This window comes from Jaculus jaculus, chromosome 19 (genome assembly GCF_020740685.1).
Source record: "Jaculus jaculus isolate mJacJac1 chromosome 19, mJacJac1.mat.Y.cur, whole genome shotgun sequence".
Lineage (NCBI taxonomy): Eukaryota > Metazoa > Chordata > Mammalia > Rodentia > Dipodidae > Jaculus > Jaculus jaculus.
Genome location: NC_059120.1, coordinates 17,607,057 through 17,632,103, shown reverse-complemented (window position 1 = coordinate 17,632,103; position 25,047 = coordinate 17,607,057). Strand labels below are relative to the sequence as shown.

Sequence of the window (25,047 nt, the reverse complement as noted above, 5' to 3'; positions counted from 1 at the left end):
TATAAATAGTTATAAAACTTTTAAGTTCTACTTATGCAGGTAGCTTTATAAATGATGTGATTTTTCTTCCAGTCATCTTCCTCTCCTCTCTATCTATTTCCCATGGCTTACCTCACCAACGAGCATTTCATATATAAGTACACCAAGGCCCCACCAGTCTACAGCCCTTGTATAGGATGTTTCTGTTAATACTTCTGGTGCAAGAAATTCAGGAGTGCCACAAAATGTGCTTGTTCTATCTCCATATCCCATTCCTGGAAAAGATAAAATTAAAATTATTTGTTAGTAAAGAAAAAAATCCTAACATAAAAATATAAGATCAATTATTTCTTTATATATTTTTAATTTTTATTTACTTATTTGCAAGTGTGTGTGTATGCACACATGTATGTGTGTGACAGGTTTTCTTGCCCCTGAAAATGAATGCCCACCAGGCTTTACATGGGTGGCTGGAGAATTGAACCATAGGCTGGCAGGCTTTGCAAGCAAGCACCTTTAATGGCTGAGCCATCTCCCCTGACCCCTATAAGATAAATTAAGAAATTAAAGTTGCTGTACATGGTGATAAATTCAGACATTGCAAGGCTTTAAAAAAAGGCTAAGGCTTTAATCCCAGCACTTAGGAGGTGGAAGTAAGGGGGTTGCTGTGAGTTCAAGGCCACCCTGGGACTACATAGTGAATTCCAGGTCAGCCTGGGCTAGAGTGAAATCCTATTATGGGGGAAAGAAATACAAAAAAACTGGCTTAGTGGGGCTGGAGAGATGGCTTAGTGGTTAAGTGCTTGCTTGTGAAGCCTAAGGACCTTGGTTTGAGGCTTGATTCCCCAGGACCCACATTAGCCAGATGTACAAGGGGCACACGCAGTTGGAGTTTGTTTTCAGTGGCTGGAGGCCCTGGCACGTCCATTCTCTCTCTCTCCCCCCATCTTTCTGTCTGCAGCTCTCAAATAAATAAATAAAAATAAGCAAAAAAAACAAAAACAAAAACAAAAAAAAAATTGGCTTAGTCTTGGTTCCAAAGCAGTTGTGCAATGGCACACAGAAGCTTCTGTTCAAACATGAGCACTGACGAGTACAGGGTTAGAATAGAATCTGAGAAAAAACCATTTATTACCTCAATAGTCTATAATATAAACAAGTCTAATTAGAGATAGAAACTTTTACTGTATTCAGTAACTGGGAGGTCAGAAGATGTGACAGACATATACTAGCAAAGCTCATTCACTCAAACTATGTATTCACTGAAAATTCAACTGAATATTAAAGATGTGAAGAGCACTGTGTTTCCGTGCTACGGAAATAAAGCTGAATAAGAAACAGAAATCAGGGCTGGAGAGATAGGTTGTGTGCAAAGTCAAAGGACCCAGGTTCAATTCCCCAGAACCCATGTAAGCCAGAAGCACGTAGTTTGTCTGCAGTGGCTGAGGGCCCCAGCACGCCTATTCTATCTGCCTCTGTCTCTCTCTCTTAATAAATTAAAAAAAGAAAGAAAGAAAGAAAGGAAAGAAGGAAGGAAGGAAGGAAGGAAGGAAGGAAGGAAAGAAAAGAAACAGAAACTACTGTTATAGAGAGGAGATAGCTAATGTCAGTTATTATAAATTAAATGTAAAGATAAGAATGTATATATTATATATAAACATATGGGGTATTTTGTCCTGTATTAATCTTTAATTATTTATTGGTAGGAAGGACTATATTTATCTTACAGATGAACAAATGGATTCAATAAAATTAAAACAATTTGGTGTTTAATACTTTCTAAACGTAATGGCAGAACTATTAATCATACAAAGAGAAGCTTAGTCTTACACTGTGATTTTGAGAAACCTTACCCATTTGTTTCCACAAAACAGTCTTAATGTGATAACTGTGTTATATGAGCATTCCATAGTTTCTTAATGGAATGAGTTAAAATTAGAAATACATTCTGTTTTCCATAGACACATATGAAAATCATCAAAGTATAAAGAATTAATAATCTATCAGAAAACAAGCTTTAAAATTCAATTACCTTCTTTGCAAAGACCAAAATCAGCAATTTTCACAAAACCTTCTGTATCTAGCAATAAGTTATCCAATTTCAAATCCCTGTTCAGGATGAAAAAAATATTGAAAAAAACTTAGTATACCACCATATAGTAAAAAATTAACTCAACATTTTCTACATTTTCTCTTTTCTACAAACAGGTTTTTCAAGTTATAGTTTGAGATTTAAATTCTACACAAGTAATTTTTCTTCCTTTTATTAAATTATTATTAAATTATAATGTGATATGATATGATCCCAGAACTTGGGAGGCAGAGGTAGGCAGTTTGAGGTCACCCTGACCACATAGTTAATTCCAGGTCAGCCTGGACCAGGGAGAGACCCTACCTGGAAGAAAAACAAACAAACAAACAAAACTTTTTTTAAGTTTTTTTTTTTTTTTTTTTTTTTGGTTTATTTATTTGAGAGCAACAGAGAGAAGGAGGCAGAGAGAGAGAGACAGAGAGAGAATGGGCGCGCCAGAGCTTCCAGCCTCTGTAAACGAACTCCAGATGCATGCGCCCCCTTGTGCATCTGGCTAACGTGGGTCCTGGGGAATTGAGCCTCGAACAGGGGTCCTTAGGCTTCTCAGGCAAGCGCTTAACCGCCAAGCCATCTCTCCAGGCCAAACAAACAAAAATTTTAAATATGGAGTTTAAGTACCTTTAACTCAGGTTTTATTGATGTATTTGTGATAACCTTAGTCCAGATTTAAAGTCTGTCTAATATACCATTATGAAAGAATTTAGATAACTGATTACAAATTAAGCTACTTGAAAATATTTTATCCTGTAAATAAAACAGAATTATGATGAAATCCTATGTTAAACATATTGTTAGAAGTTTGGGTAATCCAATGCTATAGCTGCTAGAGCACAAACTGTTACTTGTCTGCAATGTGGCAAGCAACCTGTATGTGTAATGTCTACCTCACTGATACACCATTCATGTACGGGTTTCAGCACTGATACACTGTACATGTAATGGCTACATCACTACCACATTGTTTAGTTAAGGTTACGGCAAGATTTTATATATTTACTTTTACCGTGCTGAGGATCAAACCTAGTGCCTCACATAAGTGTTCTACTGCTGAGCTCAACTCATGCCTCCTGAGACACCTACATGAAATGGAGCAGAATAATGGCTTGCATTCTGTTTTATCTTTATTTATTTATTTGAGAGTGAAAGCAACAGAGAGGGTGAGAGAGGAAGAGAGAGGGAATGGGCGCACCAAGGCTTCCAGCCACTGCAAATGAACTCCAGACGCATGCACCCTCTGGCTAACATGGGTCCCAGGGAATCGAGCCTCGAACCAGGGTCCTTAGGCTTCACAGGCAAGCGCTTAACCACTAAGCCATCTCTCCAGCCCCACAGTCACATTCTGAGTCATATTGGTCAATACAGGTTTTCTACAGTGCATTAGTGCTGGTGAATGGTGAATGGTGTCACCACAGGTGAACTCATACTTCCTCTACCTTACAAGGAAATGGGCAGGAGGTGGGAAACCATGGTGCTTATCATGTAACTCTGCACTAGCTGCGCCACCCTTCAAGGATGGGGTCTGGCATTGGCAGGTCTCACTCATCAAATGGAGGAGAAAATTGAGAAGCTGTAGAAGCTCAAACAGTTTTGCCAATGACTGTTAGCTCCGCCTCACACCAAATGAGCTATTAGAAGCACTAAAGCATCCACTTACCTATAAACGATTTTGTGTTCATGCAAATATTGCAACCCAAGTACTACACATGCTGCATAAAATCTGTTTAAAAAATGAAATCAAAGAAGTTTAACATAGTTCAATTGATATGCTTATGCTTCAAAGAACAATTTTAAATTTTTTATTTATTTATTTATTTTATTTTGAGAGCGACAGACACAGAGAGAAAGACAGATAGAGGGAGAGAGAGAGAATGGGCGCGCCAGGGCTTCCAGCCTCTGCAAACGAACTCCAGACGCGTGCGCCCCCTTGTGCATCTGGCTAACGTGGGACCTGGGGAACCGAGCCTCGAACCGGGGTCCTTAGGCTTCACAGGCAAGCGCTTAACCGCTAAGCCATCTCTCCAGCCCAAGAACAATTTTATAGTTAGGTAAGTCCACAAATATTTATTTGATCTTTACATTGTACTAAGTATCATGGGTAAATTTTTTTAAAATGGTAAGAATACTGTTTTGGCAATGGAGGTCATTAATTTAGCCTGCAGGGGTCACTGAGGACCTGAGAAAAGATATCTGACCTAGTTCTGAAGGTGGAATTACAATGTGGTATAAGGATGGAAGGTCAGTCAGAGTGGCAAGCAGTTTTGTTGGCAAATATAAGGCATTTCCTAAGAGGGGGAAAATGAAAGGAAGAAGTGTGAAAGGCACAGTGTGTCTGCCAAGAGAGAGATTAGTGTGGCTAGGGCACAACAGTGTACATAGAAAAAGCAGTAGGGTATTAGGTTGCAAAGACAGCTTGGGTCTCAAGTGTCACTTAATGGATGCAATTTCTTTCCATAGCAATAGGGAGTCAGACAATTTTTATGAGCTGAAAATGATCACATGTATATTAGGGTACTTTTTTTGATAGCAGAGTGAATGCTGGAGTAGAAGTAGATAGAAACGAGAGGGAAAAAGGACAGATAAGCTTTTATGATGGAATAGATGAATGATAATGAGGATATCCAATGTAGTGGTACAGAAAGATGAAGAGAGAAATTAAAAAAAAACACTTAGAAGTGAGGACAGATATCTTAGCAATGTAGGATAAGGAGAGTGGGAAGAGCTAAAGACACAGCTCAAGGGTAAAAGGCACTGGTCCTTACACCTGCTGACCACTGCTCAGGTTCCTAGCACCCACATAAACTGGATGGAAGCAGAGCATGCACTAATCTCAACATGTCTACACGGAGGTAGACTTAACAGTCCTGAAGCTTGAAGGGCAGCTAGCCTAGCCTTCCCAGCAGGCAAACAATGAGAATGTCTTAGACAGGGCGGAATGAGAGGGCCAACACACCGCTGGGGAGGCAAAAACAGACAGGCTCCTGGGCCGCACTGGCCAGCCAGTCTTGCCTACGTGGTAAGCTCCAGGCCACTGAGAGACCCCATCTCAAAAAGTGGACAGTGTTACGGAGAATGATCCATGAGGATGTCCACTGGTCTTCACACATAAGCACCAACATGTGCACCCAAGACTTGCATGAACACGTGTCTGACACTAATAAAAGTCATGGTCCTGGAATGTCATTCCCTTGAGAAAAAAACTATAGCTAAAATGAAAGAAATCTACTCATCTGAACCTAAATTGTGTATCTCAATTATCAAGTATGATTTAATGGTAACTCATAAAATTTTCAACCTGGACAATAAGAAAAAAAATTCAAAAAGTATTAGGTAATAAAGAAGTAACTCTAATATTTTTCTAATATTTTCTTCTAATATTTTTCCTTTTTTCTGCTGGGCAAGCAGGAACAAACATGCAGGGAAGGAGTACTCACGCAGCTCTCGGCTCGGAAAAGACGTCAGTGTGAATGTGCATCATCAGGTCACCGCCGGCAGCATACTCCATTACAAAGCAAACATGCTCTCTGGTTTGGAAACATGCAAAAAGGTTCACCAGAAAGGGATGCCTTACACTATTCACAGTTTCAAAAATTCGTTTTTCACACATCAGGCTGGAAGACAAAACATTTAAAAATTAATGTTTTAAAAATATTCTACATGAAAAAAATTTTTTTTTGCAAGGTAGGGTCTCACTCTAGCCCAGGCTGACTTGAACTTACTATGCAGTCTCAGGCTGGCCTCAAACTCATGGCAGTCCTCCTGCCTCTACCTCCTAAGTGCTAGGACTAAAGGCTTGCATTACCAGGCCTGGCTGATAATATTCTTTACATATGATCAAACCTTAAAATAAGCACAACTTTAAACTAGGGCTGGAGAAATGGCTTAGTGGTTAAGGTGCTGGCCTGCAAAGCCAAAGGACCCAGGTTCAATTCCCCAGGACCTACGTAAGCCAGACGCACAGGGTGGCGCATGCATCTGGAGATAATTTGCAGTGGCCGGAGGCCTTGGTATGCCTATTTTCTCCTTTCTCTCAAAAATAAAATATTAAAAAATGATTTGAAAAAAATTAGAAACTCCAAACATGGTTTAGGGTTGTAGAGAGAGTTCAGAGGTTAAGGCGCATGCCTGCAAAGCCCAATGACCTGAGTTTGATTCCCTAGTCCCATATAAAGCAAGATACATAAGGTGGCGCATGTGTCTACAGTTCATTTGAAGTGGCTAGAGGGCCTGGGGCACCCACTATCTCTCTCTCCTCTCTCTTTCTGCTGGGTATGGTGACACACACCTGTAATCTCAGCACTCAGGAGGCAGGGGTAGAAGGAATGCTGTTAATCTGAGGCCAACCTGAGACTACACAGTGAATTACATGTCAGCCTGGGCTAGAATGAGGCCCTATCTCAAAAAAAGAAACAAAACAACAACAACAACAACAACAACAAAAAACCAGTGTTTTAAAAAACTTAGATGTGGACTGGATAGATGGCTTAGCGCCAAAGGACCTTGGCTTGATTCCCCCTGGGATGTAGATGCTAGATGTACAAGGGGCACATGATTAGCCTGTAGTGGCTGGAGGCCCTGGCTCGCTCATTTTCTCTCAAATAAATAAATTAAATTAAAAAAAAAAAAACAAAACTAGCTGTGTATGGTGGCACTGTATTAGTAATCCTAACATTTTAGGAGCCTTTTAAGGCAGAATCTTGAGTCTGGGATCAGAATAAGTTACATAGCAAGGCCCTGTTTCTAAATACATGCATAAGTTAAGTTTGGGACCACGGTAATTCCAAGGACAGTATTTACAAGTCATAAGCTAGAGTTGAGATTTTCATCATATAAAATACGAAGCTGGAAGGGACTGATAGGCTGCCTAAAAGTTTAATCTAGAAGACTAACTGGAAAATAAAGAGCCAACATGGATAATCCTACAATGTGCCTCAAAAGAAATTCTTTTTTTTTTTTTTTTGGTTTTTCGAGGTAGGGTCTCACTCTAGCCCAGGCTGACCTGGAATTCACTATGGAGTCTCAGGGTGGCCTCAAACTCATGGCAATCCTCCAATCTCTGCCTCCCGAGTGCTGGGATTAAAGGTGTGTGCCACCACGCCCGGCTCAAAAGAAAATCTTTAAAAATATAATTTTTCTATATTGTTACATAAAAATCTATAGCAAAACCTATACAAACTAAAGACAAATTATTAAAAAGAACAAACTTGACTGGAGAGATGGCTGAGCGGTTAAGCACTTGCCTATGAAGCCTAAGGACCCAGGTTCGAGGCTCGATTTCCCACGACCCACGTTAGCCAGATGCACAAGGAGGCGCATGCATCTGGAGTTCGTTTGCAGTGGCTGGAGGCCCTGGTGTCCCCATTCTCTCTTTCTCCCTCCCTCCCTCCCTCCCTCCCTCCCTCTTTGTCTGTGTCTGTCATTTTCAAATAAATAAAAATAAACAACAAAAAAAATTTAAGGGCTGGAGAGATGGCTTAGCGGTTAAGCGCTTGCCTGTGAAGCCTAAGGACCCCGGTTCGAGGCTCGGTTCCCCAGGTCCCACGTTAGCCAGATGCACAAGGGGGCGCACGCGTCTGGAGTTCGTTTGCAGAGGCTGGAAGCCCTGGCGCGCCCATTCTCTCTCTCTCCCTCTCTCTGTCTTTCTCTCTGTGTCTATCGTTCTCAAGTAAATAAATTAAAAAAAAAAATTAAAAAAAAAAATTTAAGAACAAACTTATTGACCACAGAATACTAACTTTTCCCAAGTAGCAAAAACAACACAAATAAAAACCACTTTCTTCCCCTGGAAATTAATTAATTTTGCTTAGATCTTCTTTTTCCTTCCTGTTCCTTTCCCTCCCCCACCTTTTTTGTTCCTAACAACACTGGCATTCCAAATGTCAAAGTGAATTTCTGATTTATGGGGAAGCAGCAGCACTACTTTTCTTCTTTTCAAAAAGACAAAATTTATCTGAGTTATATTGTGAGTGACTTGAAGAATTAAATAGGGAGCAGGGAAGCTGGCTTAGTGGTTAAAGGTACTTGCTTGCAATGTCTGCCAACCTGGATTCAATTCCCAAGCTACCCAAGTGGGCTGGGCGCAAAAAGTGGCACAGTGTCTGGGATTCATTTGCAGTGGTTAAGAGACCTTGGCACACCTACCCACCCATGCGCGTAAGAAAATAAATTAAGAAAACAATTAATAACCAGGCTTGGTGGCACACACCTTTATCCCAGCACTTGGGAAGCTAAGATAGGAGGATGACTGTGAGTTCAAGGCCACCCTAAAAGTACATAGCGAATTCCAGGTCAGCATGGGTGTAGAGTGAGACCCTACCTTGAAAAATTAAAGTTAATAGATTCTTAAAAAAAAAAATTTGAGAGAGTAAGAGAGGGAAAGAGGGAGAGCGAGAAGGAGATAGAGAAAATGGGTGCGCCAGGGCCTCCAGCCACTGCAAACGGCAGATGCATGGGCCACCTTGTGTATCTGGCTTACTGCAGGCAAATGCCTTAACCGCTAAGCCATCCCTCCAGCCCAACAGTTTTGATTTTAATAATATTTAAACTTATTTGCTAGGAACAGTGGCACACATCTTTAATCCCAGCACTTGGGAGACCCATGTAGGAGGACTGATGTGAGTTAAAGGATAGCCTCAGACTAATTCCAGGTCAGCTTGCATTAGAGTGAAACCCTACCTTGAAAAGCTAAAAAACAATGCCATAAAACTGCTTTGGGTAAGATATATAAGATGGACTATTTTTTTTTTTTCTTCAGGTGAGGTCTTACTCTAGCCCAGGCTGACCTGGCAGTCACTCTATAGTCCTAGGCTGGCCTTGAACTCAAGGTGAGCCTACTAACTCTGCTGGGATTAAAGGAGTGCACCACCACCCCTGGCAAAATGGACTTTCTTAAATCAACCTAAATTTTGAATCAGTGCAGATAAACATATTCAGATGAAATAAGACAAAGCTTCTATAAGGCAAATTAGGATCAAGCAGAAAGCAGGCAATAAGCATGATCTGTAGCTCATATGTACCAGTGAACCAGTAAATTCACTACAGTTGAATTTATGGGTGAATTCTTACAATAATCACTAACTAGGACAGGACAGAACTTAGGTAATTAGAGAAAAAGGCCTTTAGCCGGGCGTGGTGGCGCACGCCTTTAATCCCAGCACTTGGGAGGCAGAGGTAGGAGGATTACCATGAGTTCAAGGCCTCCCTGAGATGACAGAGTTAATTCCAGGTCAGCCTGGACCAAAGTGAGACCCTACCTCGAAAATCCAAAAAAAAAAAAAAAGAAAAAAGAAAAAGGCCTTTAACAATTCATATTATCACAACAATTTTAAGTAGTGTAAAGAATATAAAAAAGCTACTGTAGGGCTGGAGAGATGGCTTAGCAGTCAATAACATCAAACTCAATGGATCATGGATCTGTTAAGATGAGCCAGAAAGTAAACACAAAGGGTTCTGCCTAATTGTTCATAATTAGTTTATATTAAGTTTTCTGTTTATAATATATTAATAAATAAAATGATCCATCTCTTCAAACAATTCTTTTAAAAAAATTTTTATTTTCTTTCTTTTTTTTGAGGTAGGGTCTCTCTCACTCTAGTTCAGACTACCTGTAATTCACTATGTGGCCTTGAACTCACAGTGATCCTCCAACCTCTGCCTCCCAAGTGCTGGGATTAAAGGCGTGCACCACCACGCCTGGCAAAAAAAAAAAAAAAAAAAAAAAAAAAAATTAGCGGAGAAAGAGGGAGAGGGAGAGGGGAAAAGGGAGAAAATGAGTATGCCAGGCCCTACAGCCACTGCAAATGAACTCCAGATGCATGTGCCACACTGTGTATCTGGCTTTACGTGTGTACTGGGGAACTGAACCCAGTCATTAGGCTTTGAAGGCAAGTGCCTTAAATGCTGAGCCATCTTCCAGCCTTGATTCCCCCTCCCCTTTTCTTCTGAGGTAGGGTCTCACTCTAGCCCAGGCTGACCTGGGACTGGCCTCAAACTCACAGCCATCCCCTGAATCTTTGAGTGTTGGGATTAAAGGCATCTACCACCATGCTTGGCCTCTAAATATGCTGAAACTTAGAGGAACTCTTTAGCCTTTCTTCACATTCCTCCAATAGTGAGTTTCACTTTCCACTCCTGAAACATTTCAGGTTTTGGTTTTTGTGTTTGTGATTTATTTGCATGTTATAATAGAGAAGTTTAAAACTGAGGTATGTAAGAGTCACTTGTCAACTTTCATTCAAGGCTGGGTTCACTTTTGGTAAGGACAATGACCTTGGATCCGTCCTCTCATCTAGACTCTTGTTTTTTTATTACTATTTATTTATTTGAGAGCGACAGACACAGAGAGAAAGACAGAGAGAGAGAGAGAGAGAGAGAGAGAATGGGTGCGCCAGGGCTTCCAGCCTCTGCAAACAAACTCCAGACGTGTGTGCCCCTTTGTGCATCTGGCTAACGTGGGTCCTGGGGAACCGAGCCTCAAACCGGGGTCCTTAGGCTTCACAGGCAAGCGCTTAACCGCTAAGCCATCTCTCCAGCCCTAGACTCTTTTATTTAATGATAACATTATTATTTTCTCTTGACTTAATTAGAAAGTATTTTTTTTCTGCAAAACACTTGGTTCTAAGTAGCAACATTGTAGGGAAAGTTATATAAACCACCAGGATTAACAGCAGTAGTACAGAATGAGTATCCATTATCCGAAATCCTTGGGACTAGAAATAGCTGCAACTATAAATGAGATAGCACCACCACACCAGAGCGTTGTGGATGGACAGTTAACTATCTCCCCAACCCATTGTGTCATTTTAACATAGCTTCCATATTTAATTATGTCATATTAAATTATGCATACAATCTTTAATTCGAAGGTCCTTATATTTTAATAGCCATAATAAGATATAGCACCAACAATTTCTTTTTTTTTTTTTTTGGTTTTCTGAGGTAGGGTCTCACTGTATCCCAGGCTGACTTGAAATTTAGTATGTAGTCTCAGGGTGGCCTCGAACTCACAGTAATCCTCCTACCTCTGCCTCCCCAGTGCTGGGATTAAAGGCGTGCGCCACCACACCCGGCCTAATTTCCATTTTTTAACTCTTTAAAAAGTTAGGTCCTATAGTGAAAAATAGGATGTTTAAAAAAAACAGAGAAAAAAAGTAAAGGTGTATTGCATGTAGATTATCAGGAAGTGACATTTATCAACTTCTTCAAAGACAATAGGATTAGTTTAACTGAATCACAAATGGATGACATTTCCCTATTATACCACAGGACCTCCATTTATTAAGGTGCAAAAGGAGGAGTTAAAACATTTTGCTACCTTTCCTTGTTAGCCATAAACAAGTTAATTTTCTTAGAAACTGAAGGAAGTGGCTAGAAAGAAAATAAACATTTAATTAATATCTATCTTTTACCAAGTATAGATGCCAAGTATAGATGTATTTACTTCTTTTTTTCTTTTTCTTTTTTTTTTTGAGGTAGAGTCTCACTCTAGTCCAGACTGACCTTGAAGCCATTCTGTAGTCAGAGTGGCCTTGAAATCATGGTAATCCACCTTACCTCTGCCTCCCAAGTGCTGGGATTAAAGGTTTGTGCCAATTCACTTGGCTTCTTAATATATTTCATCAAATATGTGATATTATAAAGTTTTACTTCTGGTTATGTATGTATCAATTTTCTTAACTTACAACTGTAGGGAAAAATTTCCTTTTTAACAAACACTAACCTGTCTACTTCGTCTCGAGCCACAATGTCTCCTTTCTTTAAGGCCTTTATAGCAAACATCTCATTTGTGTGTTTATATTCAGCCAATAGCACCTAGAATGAGATTAAAATAATTATTTTCTATTTTAATTATTAAGTTTGTAGGCATTTTTAAAATTCTGAAAGAAGGGCTTGGGGATATTGCTTAGTGGCTTATGACACTTGCTTGCAAAGCCTACAGACCTGGGTTCAATTCTCCAGCCACCCACATAAAGCAAGATGCAAAATGTGGTGCAAGCGTCTCGTTTGTTTAGAGTGGCAAGAGACCTTGCACATACACACAGGTGCACACAATTGTTTTAATTCTAAGAGATTACCTTTCCAAAATGTCCTCTTCCCAAGACAGCACAACATCTGAAGTCTTGTAGATTAAACTGAAACCTTTGCTGTGACCTAAGAACAGTAACTCCCATTACACAATAAGGCAATCGTGACAACATCAAATTAGAGTAGCATGACTCCGGGGGCGCTCTTTACCTTCTGTTTTCAATTTCCTGAATACAACTGTATCCTAGAGCTGAATCAGGAATGTTGCACTCATATTCAGATTGGGATTTTGGACGTATACTATTTCTGTCATTCTCAATATCAAAAATAGTTTCTGACTCCTGAAAAATACCAAACATTAAATCATAGAAACATTCAGAAAACAACTTATTGCTGACCAAGTGATCAAACAGAGTGTTTCAGACAAGACACACAGTGCCAACCAAGCTCCTTCCAGCTTGAGCAGCCACCCCCCCCCCACCTTTGCCTGGGAACGTGCAGATGCTACTGACAATGTCAAGCCCACACTAAAGAAATCAACTCTCTCCCGTCAATGTGGTCTACCCGGGAAACACTCACACTGTACGTAATTCTAGCTGAGATACACCCTTCCCTCGCTATGCTTTTACTACAAATGTACCTGGTAAGATTTACGCAAGTTTAAAATGTCTTGCCTGTCTGGGTGTATCCAGAACTTTTAATTCTGAAGGGTCATCTATTTCTCCAAGGGAAGAAGCACGTGGTGGAGCTGGAGGTGGTTCAGGCTCAAGATCAAAGTCCAATTTGGTTACTGTGGAATCACTAACAGAAAGTAATCCAGGTTACCCAAACAGCAATCAGAATTACTTATTTTCTATAGCTAGATATAAAATAAAAGCAAACTAACTGATTCAAGTAAACAGAGACTAATTTCATACTACTTGGAAAGAACAGAGACACACACAACGGCTGTATGCTTCTGTGAGACACGCGTAAGCATCAGATGCATACCTAGCTGGTGGTGCGAGTTCAGGCATGCGCACGTCAACCACTGGCACTGAGGCAGGCACCGGAGCTTGTGGACTGAAGGTGCCAGAATGATTTACTGTAGGAATAGCTCGCCTCACTAGCCTTCCCCAAGTGGCAATATTAATATTCATTTGAGGAGCTCTGAGAAATGTTTTGCCTGGAGATATAGTAAATAAAGAAAACAGAACAAGTAATTTTATATATCACCGAAAGCCATAATTAAAAAATTCATATTTATCAGTTTATAATTTATGAAGAAAAAACAAAATTTGTTACTTAAACTGGTTCTTAACTATTTCCTATTAAATGCTAGTATAAACTGCACAAGTAGTTTTAAACAATAAATAGGTAAAGAATTATTAGGTTTTTTTCTTCTTAACTGTACTAGTGAGACATAGTTAAGATTTTAAAAAGAATCCAAAGAACCGGGCATAGTGGTACATGCCTTTAGTCCCAGCCTGGATCATCATGAATTCAAGGCCAGCTTGGGGCTATAGAGTAAGTTCCCAGTCAGCCTGGGCTAGAGTGATTAAAAAAAAAAAAAAAAAAAAGGAATCTGTAAGTAATGAATTATAGCATTCAGCAACGTAAGAATTTGCTGAGAAAGTAGGAAATGCTTTTTTTGTTTGTTTGTTTTGAGGTAAGGTCTCCCTCTGGCCCAGGCTGACCTGGAATTCACTATGTAGTCTCAGGGTGGCTTCGAACTCACAGTGATCCTCCAAACTCTGCCTCCTGAGTGCTGGGATTACAGGCATGAGCTACCATGGCCGGCAGAAAGTAGATAATGGGATAGGAAAAGGATAAAATTGACCCTGAGTTGATTACTGCTGAAATAGGGTAAGAGTCAGGCTTGGTGGCATATATCCAGTTCTTGGGAGGTAGGGAAGAGGGATCCATTTAAGGCCAATCTGACCTAGACAGCAAGTCTGCTGTGTTACATGAGACTGCCTCAAAAAGAAACTACTGAGTGATGATACATTTGCATTCTGCTTAGGGATATGCTTTGAATATTCTTTAATGTTAGAAATGAACTAATAAGCAAAAAACATCAGATGGAAACTATTAAAATAATAGAGCCAGATGTGGTGGTGCACACCTTTATTCCCAGCCTTTGGGAGGCAGAGGTAGGAGGATGGCAGTGAGTTCAGAAGTTCAAGGCCAGCCTGGGATACAGTGAGACCTTACTTCGAAAAAATAAAACAGTGCAAAGATTGTAAGAGCCACAGGGTGGGATGGAGTATCCAGAAGCATTGTCCCTCCCATAATAACTGACTGCTGCTCCCACAACTCATAAACCACAACTCCATGGTGAACACCAGCAACCCCACTGAGGAAGGCCCTCAGTGGCATGGGGAAAGGGAGGAGGGAAATGATGGCACCAACACATGATGTGTCCATACAAAGATTCTACCTAATAAAAAAAGAAAAGAAAAAAAAAAGTTGGATTTTCTGTAACTAAAAACATTGTGGAGGTTTGATTCAGGTGTCCCCCATAAACTTAGGTATTCTGAACGCTAGGTTCCTTGCTGATGGAGATTTGGTAATTAACACCTCCTGGAGGCAGTGTGTTGTTGGGGGCGGACTTATAGGTGTTATAGCCAGTTTCCCCATGGCAATGTTTGGTATACTCTCCTGTTGCTATGGTCTACTTTATGTTGGCCAGGGGTGATGTCCACCCTCTGCTCATGCCATCGTTTCCCCCTGCCATTGTGGAGCTTCCCCTTGAGCCTGTGAGCCAAAATAAACCTTTTTTATTTTTTCCCAGAAATTTCTCTTGGTTGGGTGATTTCTACCAGCAATGCTGAACCTGACTTCAACAAACATTAAATATTTTATATCTGATTATTAGTAATACCTTGTTGCTTTGAAAAAATTTTCTTTTGTCTTTGGAGTTTTGGTCTTCTTTCAATAACTGGATTAAAAAAGGTAACCTGCAATGAAGAAAATTCAAGCTAGCATGAAAACAGCACTGGCTTTATGGTTCATGAAATCCACTAAGCTCATAAGTTTTTGAGACCTTAAAGAAATCTTAGCTAAAATTTAGTTCAACCCTGTCACTTTCCAGATGAGAAAACAGAACTCAAAAGTGTAAGTGACTTTTTCAAGGTCATACATCTAGTCAGTAGTAAAGTGGTCAACAACTCAAGGCATCTGGCTTTCAGCCCAACATCTTTTCTATTTCTATATCATGTTGCCTAGATATACAGTTTCAATTATAGTTATGTACGTTTAATAAACACATTTATTACCTCTGCAAATAAAGTACCCTGTGGTTCCAAATAGAGACACATGCCATGCCGCTGGTTGTCTAAAAAATCTTCTAACCTCAGAAACTTTACAGCACACAGAGACCGCCAATCACGCCAATAAACTGAAATTTCCAGTTCACGTGACTAGGATAATTAAAAAAAAAATAACAGAAAGGACATCATTGGACACACACTTAGATAAAATATCACAAAAATATGAAATACAAATACAATAAACAAGGATCGCACACATAGAATCACATTTTTTTTTTTTTTTTTGGTTTTTTGAGGTAGGGTCTCATTCTGGTCCAGGCTGACCTGGAATTCACTGTGTAGTCTCAGGGTGGCCTCGAACTCTCAGTGATCCTCCTACCTCTGCCTCCTGAGTGCTGGGATTAAAGGCATGCACCACTACGCTCGGCAAAACAATAATATTTTTAAAAAAATTTGGGTTATTTTTCAGTTGTGTATTACCTTTAACAAATCTGTACATTTTAACTCAAAGGAACAAAACTTATATTGCAGACAAGCTGCGGCTCAGGAATTTCTGAAGTTCAAGGCCAGCTTACATACTGGGAACAATCAATGACTAAAGCCCCATGCTTCTGTCTTGCAGAGCTCCCTTCTCTACACACTGTCACTTGCTGTGTTACTCTCGAAACAACCCAACGTTATCAGAAGTGACCTCTTTGTCCCACTGTTGGGCCATAGAAAGGTCTGAAAATAGTGTTTCTTCTGCACTTCAGATGTGCCACACACTGTGCTCAGCACTTTAAGAATATTAGGTCATTGGATCTTCAAAAGAATACCACTGGGAGAAAAGGGGAATTCGGACTGCTTGATACAGAAAAATGTTCATTTATTACAATACCAAAAACTACTCCAAAATCCAGGTACAATTTGATCCCAAATCTGTGAGAAAATACACTGTGGTCATTTAAAATAATGATTGCATAGGAAACACTTAGGGTTTTAACAACCTATTACCAAATGCACTTGCAGTACCTGGTTTTTAAGCTGAGACCAAGCCATAACCTGAATTCTGCATGTATGATAATCTATGCACATTTAAAGTACCAGGCTCCCCCACTACTTTGCTTTTTAGTATTACACAGATCCACACAGAGATAAAGGTATTTCCCTTTAGGCTCAACAAAGTAATAAAATACTTATTTTATATTATATAACAACTTTCAATTTATGAAATTGTACAGATTATGTAGGCTTTAAGTATATATAATAAAACTTTTTGAATTTATAAATCTAGCTGATAAGCTAGAAGACATTGGGAAGCGGTGGCAACTTTTAGAGGTGGGGCTTCAAAGGAGGAAGGAAGTCACTGGGGGAGCTGTGCTTGAAGGTTATGTGTACCTGTCTTTTTCCACCCTGGCTACCCTGAAGTGAGCAGCCTTCCTCTTCCATGGGCTTCCTTCACTTCCCAGGTCTGAGTCTGGCCAAGCTACTGTCAACCAAAACCTCTGACACCCTGAGCCAAAATAAACTTTTATTCCTTTAAGGTGACAAACATCATCACAGTGACAATGTATGAGTAATGCCGTCTGTTGTCAGCAAGGAAAAGAACTAGAAAAATTTATTTGTGGTATGTGATCCCAGGGACTCATCTCACTTCTAACTCAATGTTAACATCCTGGAAGGGAAAAGTATGAGAATATATTCTAGCAACAGCATATGGTACAGAATGGAATATTAATCATATTCTATTTGAGTTAAAAATAGGTGAGATGGGCTGGGGAAATGGCTTAGCAGTTAAAGTGTTTGCCTGCAAAACCTAAGGACCCTGGTTCGATTCCTCAAGACCCATGTAAGCCAGATGCACAAGGGTTACATGTGTTTGGAGTTCATTTGCAGTGGCTGGAGTCCCTGGTGCACTCGCTCATTCTCTCTTTCTGTCTCTCAAATAAATAAATAAATAAATAAATAAATAAATAAATAAATAAATAAATAAATAAAATATTTAAAAAAATAGGTGAGATGGCTCTCTGGTCAAATGTCCACATAAGGCCCAGTGGCAAGTGGTGCATACAGCCATGATCCCAGTGTGCCCGCGACAACGGGAGGGAACCAGAACAAGCCGCAGAGAACAAGTCAGCTAGCCTGTGGCTCCTTCAGAGGAAAGAGTCCATTTCGCAAAGGAGGACGAGCACACATGCTTTCAAAGTTGTATTCTAACCTCTACAGTTGCACTGTGATGTGTGTCCCAGCCAGGAGAGAGTTATTTTTGAGAAACAAACTGAAAGAACAATTAAATTGAGGAATGGCAGCTTAGATTATATTTTTTTAGATAAGGAAAGGTAGGTCTGTCTTCTCTTACCGTTCCCTACTGTTTTTGGGTAGATTTGTTATGGATCAGGCAAGAAGCAAAAACTGATGGATCAAGCAGATTTCAGGGTCATAGATGCCGGGAATGGAAGCACTATTTATATGATATATACATATATATGTTATTTATTATTTATACATATTTTATGTTATTATATATTTATTTATATATTTATTATTTATTGCAGAGAGACAGCAAGATAGAGTGAATGAGAATATGGGCATTCCCAGGCCTCCTGCCACTGTAAACAGAACTCTCTGGCATTATATAGGTACTGGGGAATCAAACCTTGGTTGTCAGGCTTTGCAAGCAAGTGCCTTTAACTGCTGAGCTGTCTCTCCAGCCCCTGAAGCAGTATTTGTTAAAGTTTTCACACTTTCATACCGTTAAAATGACAGGACTATGCCTTATTCCAGAGAGCAGGTCCAGTCACCTCACTTGCTATTTAGTCTAGCAAGGCAGGCAAAATTAAGGCATTGATTTACTTCTGTCTTTTTTATTCCATGCTTCAAAGTAGAATTTATTACACATCTGTGATTTAAGATAAAAAGAAGGGGACCTCTCAGACTCCCAGCTTGCCTTCATAGCATTCTGTTTCCTGTGAATATTTGCTTCACAGCTTAAGAGGAGGGTAAATATAATCTAGAGATGTTTTATGTCAGTACTATAATATAATTTCTGTCATGAGCCCTCAATTCTCTTTAACCCCTAGCATCCAGTGTGGTCTGAGAAACATAGCTAGGGGTACAGTATTTGAGAAAAAGTATACCACACAGATAGACTGACGGTTCTATTTAAAGAGATGGTAGAACTGTTTAGAATGTAAACCGCAAGTGTGATTGCTCATTCATTGACAATTTTCCAGATTACGCAGGTCAGTTCTATAAGACAAAAGCATGTGCACAGATTCCAATAAGGTTTGGAACAACTAAATCTAGATGAAGTAAAACCACTACTAAGGGCTGGAGGCAGGGCCCAGTGGTTAAGGCACTTGCCTGCAAAGCCAAAGGACCCAGATTTGACTTCCCAGGACCCATGTAAGCCAGATGTACAAGGTGGTATACACGTTTGGAGTAGTGAACAGAGGCCCTGGCATGCCCATTCTCTCTATCTGCCTCCCTCTCAAATAAATAAAAATATTTTAAAACATACTATAGGGAAAAAAAACCCAACACTACCAAAACAAGCCAAGCAGTAGGAGGTCATTTAGGCAAACTGACAATACTGGCTGGATACTCTAGTTTATAGCATTCTGCTTTATTATGATCTTGAATCAGAGAACAATATTGCATGGAAAAGAAAAGAAACACTGGAACAGCTTTATATGTTGCAGTTAAAAACAAAAGAAACAAAGTCAGTATACATCTAGCATAAAAGGTAACTGTAAATCGAATGAGAACCCAGGACACCAGGGGTTCTTTCAAAGAAGACACAGTGACATCTATTGGACGCCATGGGAACTACCTGTTCAAGGGGTTCGTTTCACTTTTATTAGCACACATTTCCTTCCCATCTTTGCTAGTCTCGTTTTCCAACAAAAACAAGAAGCAAATGAAATAAATCACTGTGGAAGAGGAAATGAGAGTTCATTATACCCCAAGCTTTAGGATGTTATTTTGTGTCCAAGCAGGCATTCATTTACTGTGGTCATTAAAAAAATATTTTCTTTTAGGGCTGGAGAGATGGCTTGGCGGTTAAGCACTTGCCTGTTAAGCCTAAGGACCCCGGTTCGAGGCTCGGTTCCCCAGGTCCCATGTTAGCCAGATGCACAAGGGGGCGTGCGCGTCTGGAGTTCATTTACAGAGGCTGGAAGCCCTGGCGCGCCCATTCTCTCTCTCCCCCTCTATCTGTCTTTCTCTCTGTGTCTGTCGCTCTCAAATAAATAAATAAAAATTTTAAAAAAATTAAAAAAAAATTTTCTTTTAGCGTTTATGCTTTTATTTTCCCCAAATACTATACTTCTAGGACACATGATGCAAAAAATTTAGCAGGTGTAGGAGGATTCTGAGACTTCATGGTCTTAATTTAATTTACAAAACAAAAGTATGGTTGGGGCTGGAGAGATGCTTAGCTGTTAAGACACTTGCCTGCAAAGCCAAAGGACCTAGGTTTGATTCCCCTGGACCTGTGTAAAGCCAGATGCACAAAACAGCGCATGAGTCTGGCATTCATTTGAACTGGCTGGAGGCCCTGGCACCCATTCTCTCTCTCTCTCTCTGACTCTAATAAATAAAATGAATTTTTAAAAAGTGTAGGTGCCTGATAGAAGACTTAGAGTAGACAAGACAAGACAAAGTTCAGAGGATAAAGACCTGAATGAAGTATATGAAAGGAAATGTTTACAAGCCCCACTAAGACAGGACAGCAAAAATTCAGTATTACTATTGTGTGGTCAATTTCAGCAGCATTCAGCCTATTGAAACAGGGCACATGGTAGGAATGGTGTGCTATCCGGGGTTTTCACAGTAGGTGAACTGCTGTGCAGACACTGATGAGACAGTTCAGAGTGAAACTGCTTTCAGGGTAAGGAGAGAGAGGAATGAAGTTTGGCAGGGAGAGAGAGCATGAAAAATAATGCAAAGAATCAAGGAAATGGGAATGTTTGAATAAGTGGAAGTATCTGAACAAGTATCTAGTATTTGGGAACAAAGATGGGAAGGAGACAGAAAATTAGCAATAGCAAAAGCCCGGCTATGTACAAGCATCATGTTCTATGCAGTTTTCTCATTTATGGAAACAAGAGAAGAAGTTTGCTGAGTTTGGCATACAGAACATGAGAGTTCAACAAATGCAAAAAACAGTGCTTCAGATTATTTCATTCTGTCTGAAAACTTGACTAAGCCTTTTATGATCAACACCGAGGGAATCCATGGAAAATGAGAAACAATTTTTGTGTTTATAGCAAACATTAATAAAGACCAAATTTTATAACAAATATAAAAAGAGTAACCTAATAGGACAGGAAGGATGACTAGTAGTTAACAGTCATGAGGAATGTTAGTTGTATTAACCAGTAAGTCAGAACTTTCTTAATTTGTAAAATAAAATAAAAATGAATTACAGTATCAAGTACCATTTTCAAAGTGGCAAGCCCCAAATATCATTTTACATAGAATTACAAAACAAAATACTCCTTATTACCTCATGAGAAGTCTGGAGGATACTGAGAATTTTTTAGAGCATAATTTGAACTTTTGTATATCTAAACCAGCTGCAGAAGTATCTTAAAATTCTGTTGTCTTTATACCTTACTCGTATCACCACAGAGAAAAGAGCACACACTCAGAATACACGGAAGGTCTAGTACCACTTCTGAAGAGGGCCATGCTGGTTTTCCATATCCTCCTCCCCTCTCTTCCCCTCCCTTCTTCCTTTTGTAGTGCTGGTATAGGACCCTGGGTTTCACATGTACTAAGCAAGTATTTTGCCATAGGCTCTCTTAAGTTTCATTATGTCAATCCTGTAATTATATTAACTAGGCTCTGACATGAAAGAAAATGACATTGAACTAATTAGCTCTTCATCACTCAAAATGACCTTTAATGTGAATTAAATCCATAGGCATAAAGACTATGGCTAAAGAAAGAATACCACTGAATGACTAACATGTGCCAGGATAATGAAAGGCAATGCATATATAGTACCTCAGACTTTCTACCTAATGTTTTTCTATTATAGCCTGAAGCTCGCTTCAGAGACAAGCACCCTGCTTCTGTAACTTGCCATACTAATAGATAGCCACAAAACAGCAGACCTAAGACATAAGCCCTACCATTCAATGACTCTTGTTTTGTCCTTCAAGCCATGAAGCACACAGAAAATCTCTTCTCTAAAAATTTGGCATGTTGCTTATTGTGAGTCTGTCACTTGAAAATCCCAGGACGCAGCAGAAAGCAAGGAGGGTTGGATTAAATATGTGGACAATTTATTGAATATATGAATGATTCAAAACCTAAGAATGAGTGCCTGAATGAAAGTACTGTTTTTGGAAGATAAGTCTGGTATGTATATATGGGGATTAACACTAAATTCTTACCACTATTAAAAAACTTTACATGGGCTGAGGAAATGGCTTAGTGGTTAAGGCGTTTGCCTGCAAAGCCTAAGGATGCTGGTTCAATTCCTCAGGACCCACGTAAGCCAGATGCACAAGGGGCACATGTGTCGGAGGTTGCGGTGGCTAGAGGCCTTAGTGTGCCCATTCTCTCCTTCTCTCTATCTGCCTCTTCCTCTCTCTCTTAAATAAATAAATAAAAATATTTAAAAACAAAAACTTTACATGAACTTAATCTTCACCCATCTCACTATGTCAGTGCGGTAGATACTGACTGCTAAAGGTAAGAAAAGGGGAGGCATTTTATTCATGAGCAACAATGCAGCACCCAGGTGAGACAGTATGAACAACAAGGATGGTCTGACAAGAATGGCCGCTCTCAAGGTAGCACACGCGGCTGGACAAGCAGGTGACAGGTAGAGCCAAAGCAGGGCTCACGGAGCTACTTTCTGAGTCTGCACCATCATGAGGTAGTGACTACTTTCACTAAAACATGTACTTGTAAAAATGTCACTGATAGCAATTACCTTAACTTTATATCAAAATACAATTAAGTTTAAATATTTTCCTCTTACAACCAACACAGAGTTAAATCTAAAATAAAGTTATCACTAGTGTTCACTGTAACTTTTATTGGGTTGTGTAGCCATAGACTGGATGCCTCCCATTTATATCATTTGTAAAAAACACTGAGACATGTAGACAACTGGATGAGAAAGTATAAAAGCTTCTTCTTATTTTTAATTTTTTAAAAATATATTTATTTGACACAGAGAGGAAAGGCAGACACAGAGAGAATGGGTGTACCAGGACCTCTAGCTAAGGCAAACCAACTCCAGACACATGTACCACCTTGTGGTATACTGGGGACCTGGGCCCTTTGGCTTTGCAGGCAAGTGCCATCTCCAACCCAAGAACTTTCTTCAAAGCTAATTTTCCTAAGATAATCTTTTTTATTCAAGGTAGGGTCTCACTCTAGCTCAGCCTGACCTAAAATGCACTATCTAGTCTCAGGCTGTCCTCGAACTCATGGCGCTCCTCCTACCTTTGCCTCCTGAGTGCTGGGATTGAAGGCGTGCACCACCACGCCTGGCTCCCGTAAGATAACCTAAATCTTGTTACTGTAGTAGTTCATGGTACTGAAATTACAAGCAGCCTGGCATGGCTCTGGCATACAGCTGCAGACTTAGCACAAGCTGAGGCAGCAATACTAGACTTTGAGGCTAGCCTGGCAACACAGCAAGTCAAAACAAACAACTCAAAATTCAACCCATCACACACAAACACATCGACAGATTTCACTTGTGTTGACTCTCTAGCCAATGTAGATTAGGCATTTTCAAATTACTGGACAACTGAAAGCTACTGAAGCAAACTGATACTCACCTGTATCTCAAGATAGATTTATATATTACATGTTAGACCCAAAATATAAAAATATCTTGGTTCTTCTTTTGTTATTAATAAAACTTAAAATATTCCAAAAAATAAAACACAAAGTGAATTATAAATGTAATTAAAATTCGCATGAAAATTCTCTCATCTTACCCTGTCTAGTTCCAGTGTAAACTTCTGGTCCCATGACTGATTGGAAATGGGTTTCCAGCTAGTTTGTCCAACCACAGTATTATCTAACTTCAAAACGGCACAGACATCATCTGTAATTAAAATGTATAAACTTGCTTAAAATCTTTAAGCCTTTAAAACACAAAACCACTATGTAATAACATCAAACATCTTAAGACTCTTTGAAAATAGGGTTTTTCATAAACAATACTGGATCTTTTGAATCTTTAATGGCAATATATATTTTTTCTAGGCCCAAATTATCTTTTGTGAATGATACGTGAACAAATACTAATCAATATCTATCTTGAATATAAATACTGTGGCTAAAAAGACTCACAGGTGACCAGCAGCTGTTTACACACTGTTGCAAGTGTATTAGGATCAATCAAAGCGTTTCCGTCTATGTCCATTAGCTACAGAGCTCATAACCTCACATGACTCTTGGGTTTTATGTTCCCCCAAAGCTGCTCTCTAAACACAGAACATTGGCTTGTGAACTGTAGAGCAGGCTGGGTTGTGTGTCATCCCTCTAGTTATATATTTAGGTACCGTTTATAATTATGTTTGCGAATGTCTTCAAAGTACTCCTCTATCTCTTGATGACTACAGAGTATGATATGATCACAGTGCAGCCCTTGTCTAGTAATTAGTTACCAACATCTCAGTATTAATTTGACTGCAGAGTACTATACCAGCCACCTCTCTTCTAGCAGTTACAACCTCTGAGTATTGGTTTGGAAATGTCATTAAACCATTAACAGTTGGGAACCCATACTTCCCATTTTATCTGTTTGTTTATTATTTATTTTTTGTTCTATATTTTAAAAAAGCGTGGTTACTGAACTGGACAAGTCATCTGTTTTGAGGAGGTTTCGACTACTTCCACTTTTACTTTTACTTGTTCTGCTCATGAAAGATGATCGAGTTTCACTTGGACTCCATCCAGGGAGTGCCACCGATGTTGCTTTTGACCGTCCAGGAACGTTCTCTAGGATATCTTGGCAGCCCATGAGACGAACTTCCAAAGTACCTGTTAACATATATACATAAACAAACAAATGAGAACAACCTTTCCTTTTCCTTTTATTATTATTGTGTGGTCTTCCATCCACTACTTTGTGTAACTGGCTTTATATGGGCTCTGGGCTGGCAGGCAGGCTTTGTAAGTACCTTTAATCACTGAACTATCTCCTCAACCCTCATCTTAATTTTCATTTGGACAATTTCATGTATGTATATAATGTATTTTGATCAAATTTACTCCTTACTCCTCCTTTATTCCCCTTCCACTAAACCCCTTCTTCCCAACTAGGCCCCTTCTTACTTTCAAGGAAAATCATTTTTTTAAAATTTGTTAGACATGGGGTAGGTATGGAGGGTGGAGAGAATGGGTGCAACAAGGCCTCTAGCCACTGCAAATAAACTCTAGATGCATACGCCACTGTGTGCAACTGGATTATGCAAGATCTGGAGAATCGAACCTGGGTCCTTAGGCTTTGCAGGCAAGCGCTTTAACCACTAAACCATCTCTCTAGCCCAGGACTAGCGTTTTTTTTTTTTTTTTTTTTAATTAAAAAGTATTTTATTTATTTGACAGAGAGAGGGAGAGAGAATGGGTGCACCAGAGCCTCCAGCCACTGCAAACAAATTCCAGACGTATGCGCCCCTTGTGCATCTGGGTAATGTGGGTCCTGAGGAATTGAACCTGGGTCCTTTTACTTTGCAGGCAAAAGCC

General features: G+C 39.7%; 1 protein-coding gene across 2 annotated transcripts in view; it reads right to left on the bottom strand.

Moving 5' to 3' along the window:
* The window catches only part of Pkn2 (protein kinase N2), a 129,877-nt gene that overhangs the window by 5,445 nt on the left and 99,385 nt on the right, over positions 1-25,047 (bottom strand). Inside the window, exons 7-19 of one of the 2 annotated variants that reach the window (XM_045138196.1) lie at positions 24,157-24,342; positions 23,292-23,401; positions 15,349-15,492; positions 14,955-15,030; positions 13,082-13,256; positions 12,766-12,892; positions 12,302-12,432; positions 12,142-12,217; positions 11,787-11,878; positions 5,503-5,679; positions 3,726-3,788; positions 2,012-2,088; positions 112-254 (exon numbers count right to left, since the gene is read on the bottom strand). In XM_045138196.1, the coding sequence (XP_044994131.1) occupies positions 112-254; positions 2,012-2,088; positions 3,726-3,788; positions 5,503-5,679; positions 11,787-11,878; positions 12,142-12,217; positions 12,302-12,432; positions 12,766-12,892; positions 13,082-13,256; positions 14,955-15,030; positions 15,349-15,492; positions 23,292-23,401; positions 24,157-24,342 (1,577 nt within the window). The remainder of the gene's footprint in view (positions 1-111; positions 255-2,011; positions 2,089-3,725; positions 3,789-5,502; positions 5,680-11,786; positions 11,879-12,141; positions 12,218-12,301; positions 12,433-12,765; positions 12,893-13,081; positions 13,257-14,954; positions 15,031-15,348; positions 15,493-23,291; positions 23,402-24,156; positions 24,343-25,047) is intronic. The other variant, XM_004653665.2, reaches the window with a different exon arrangement.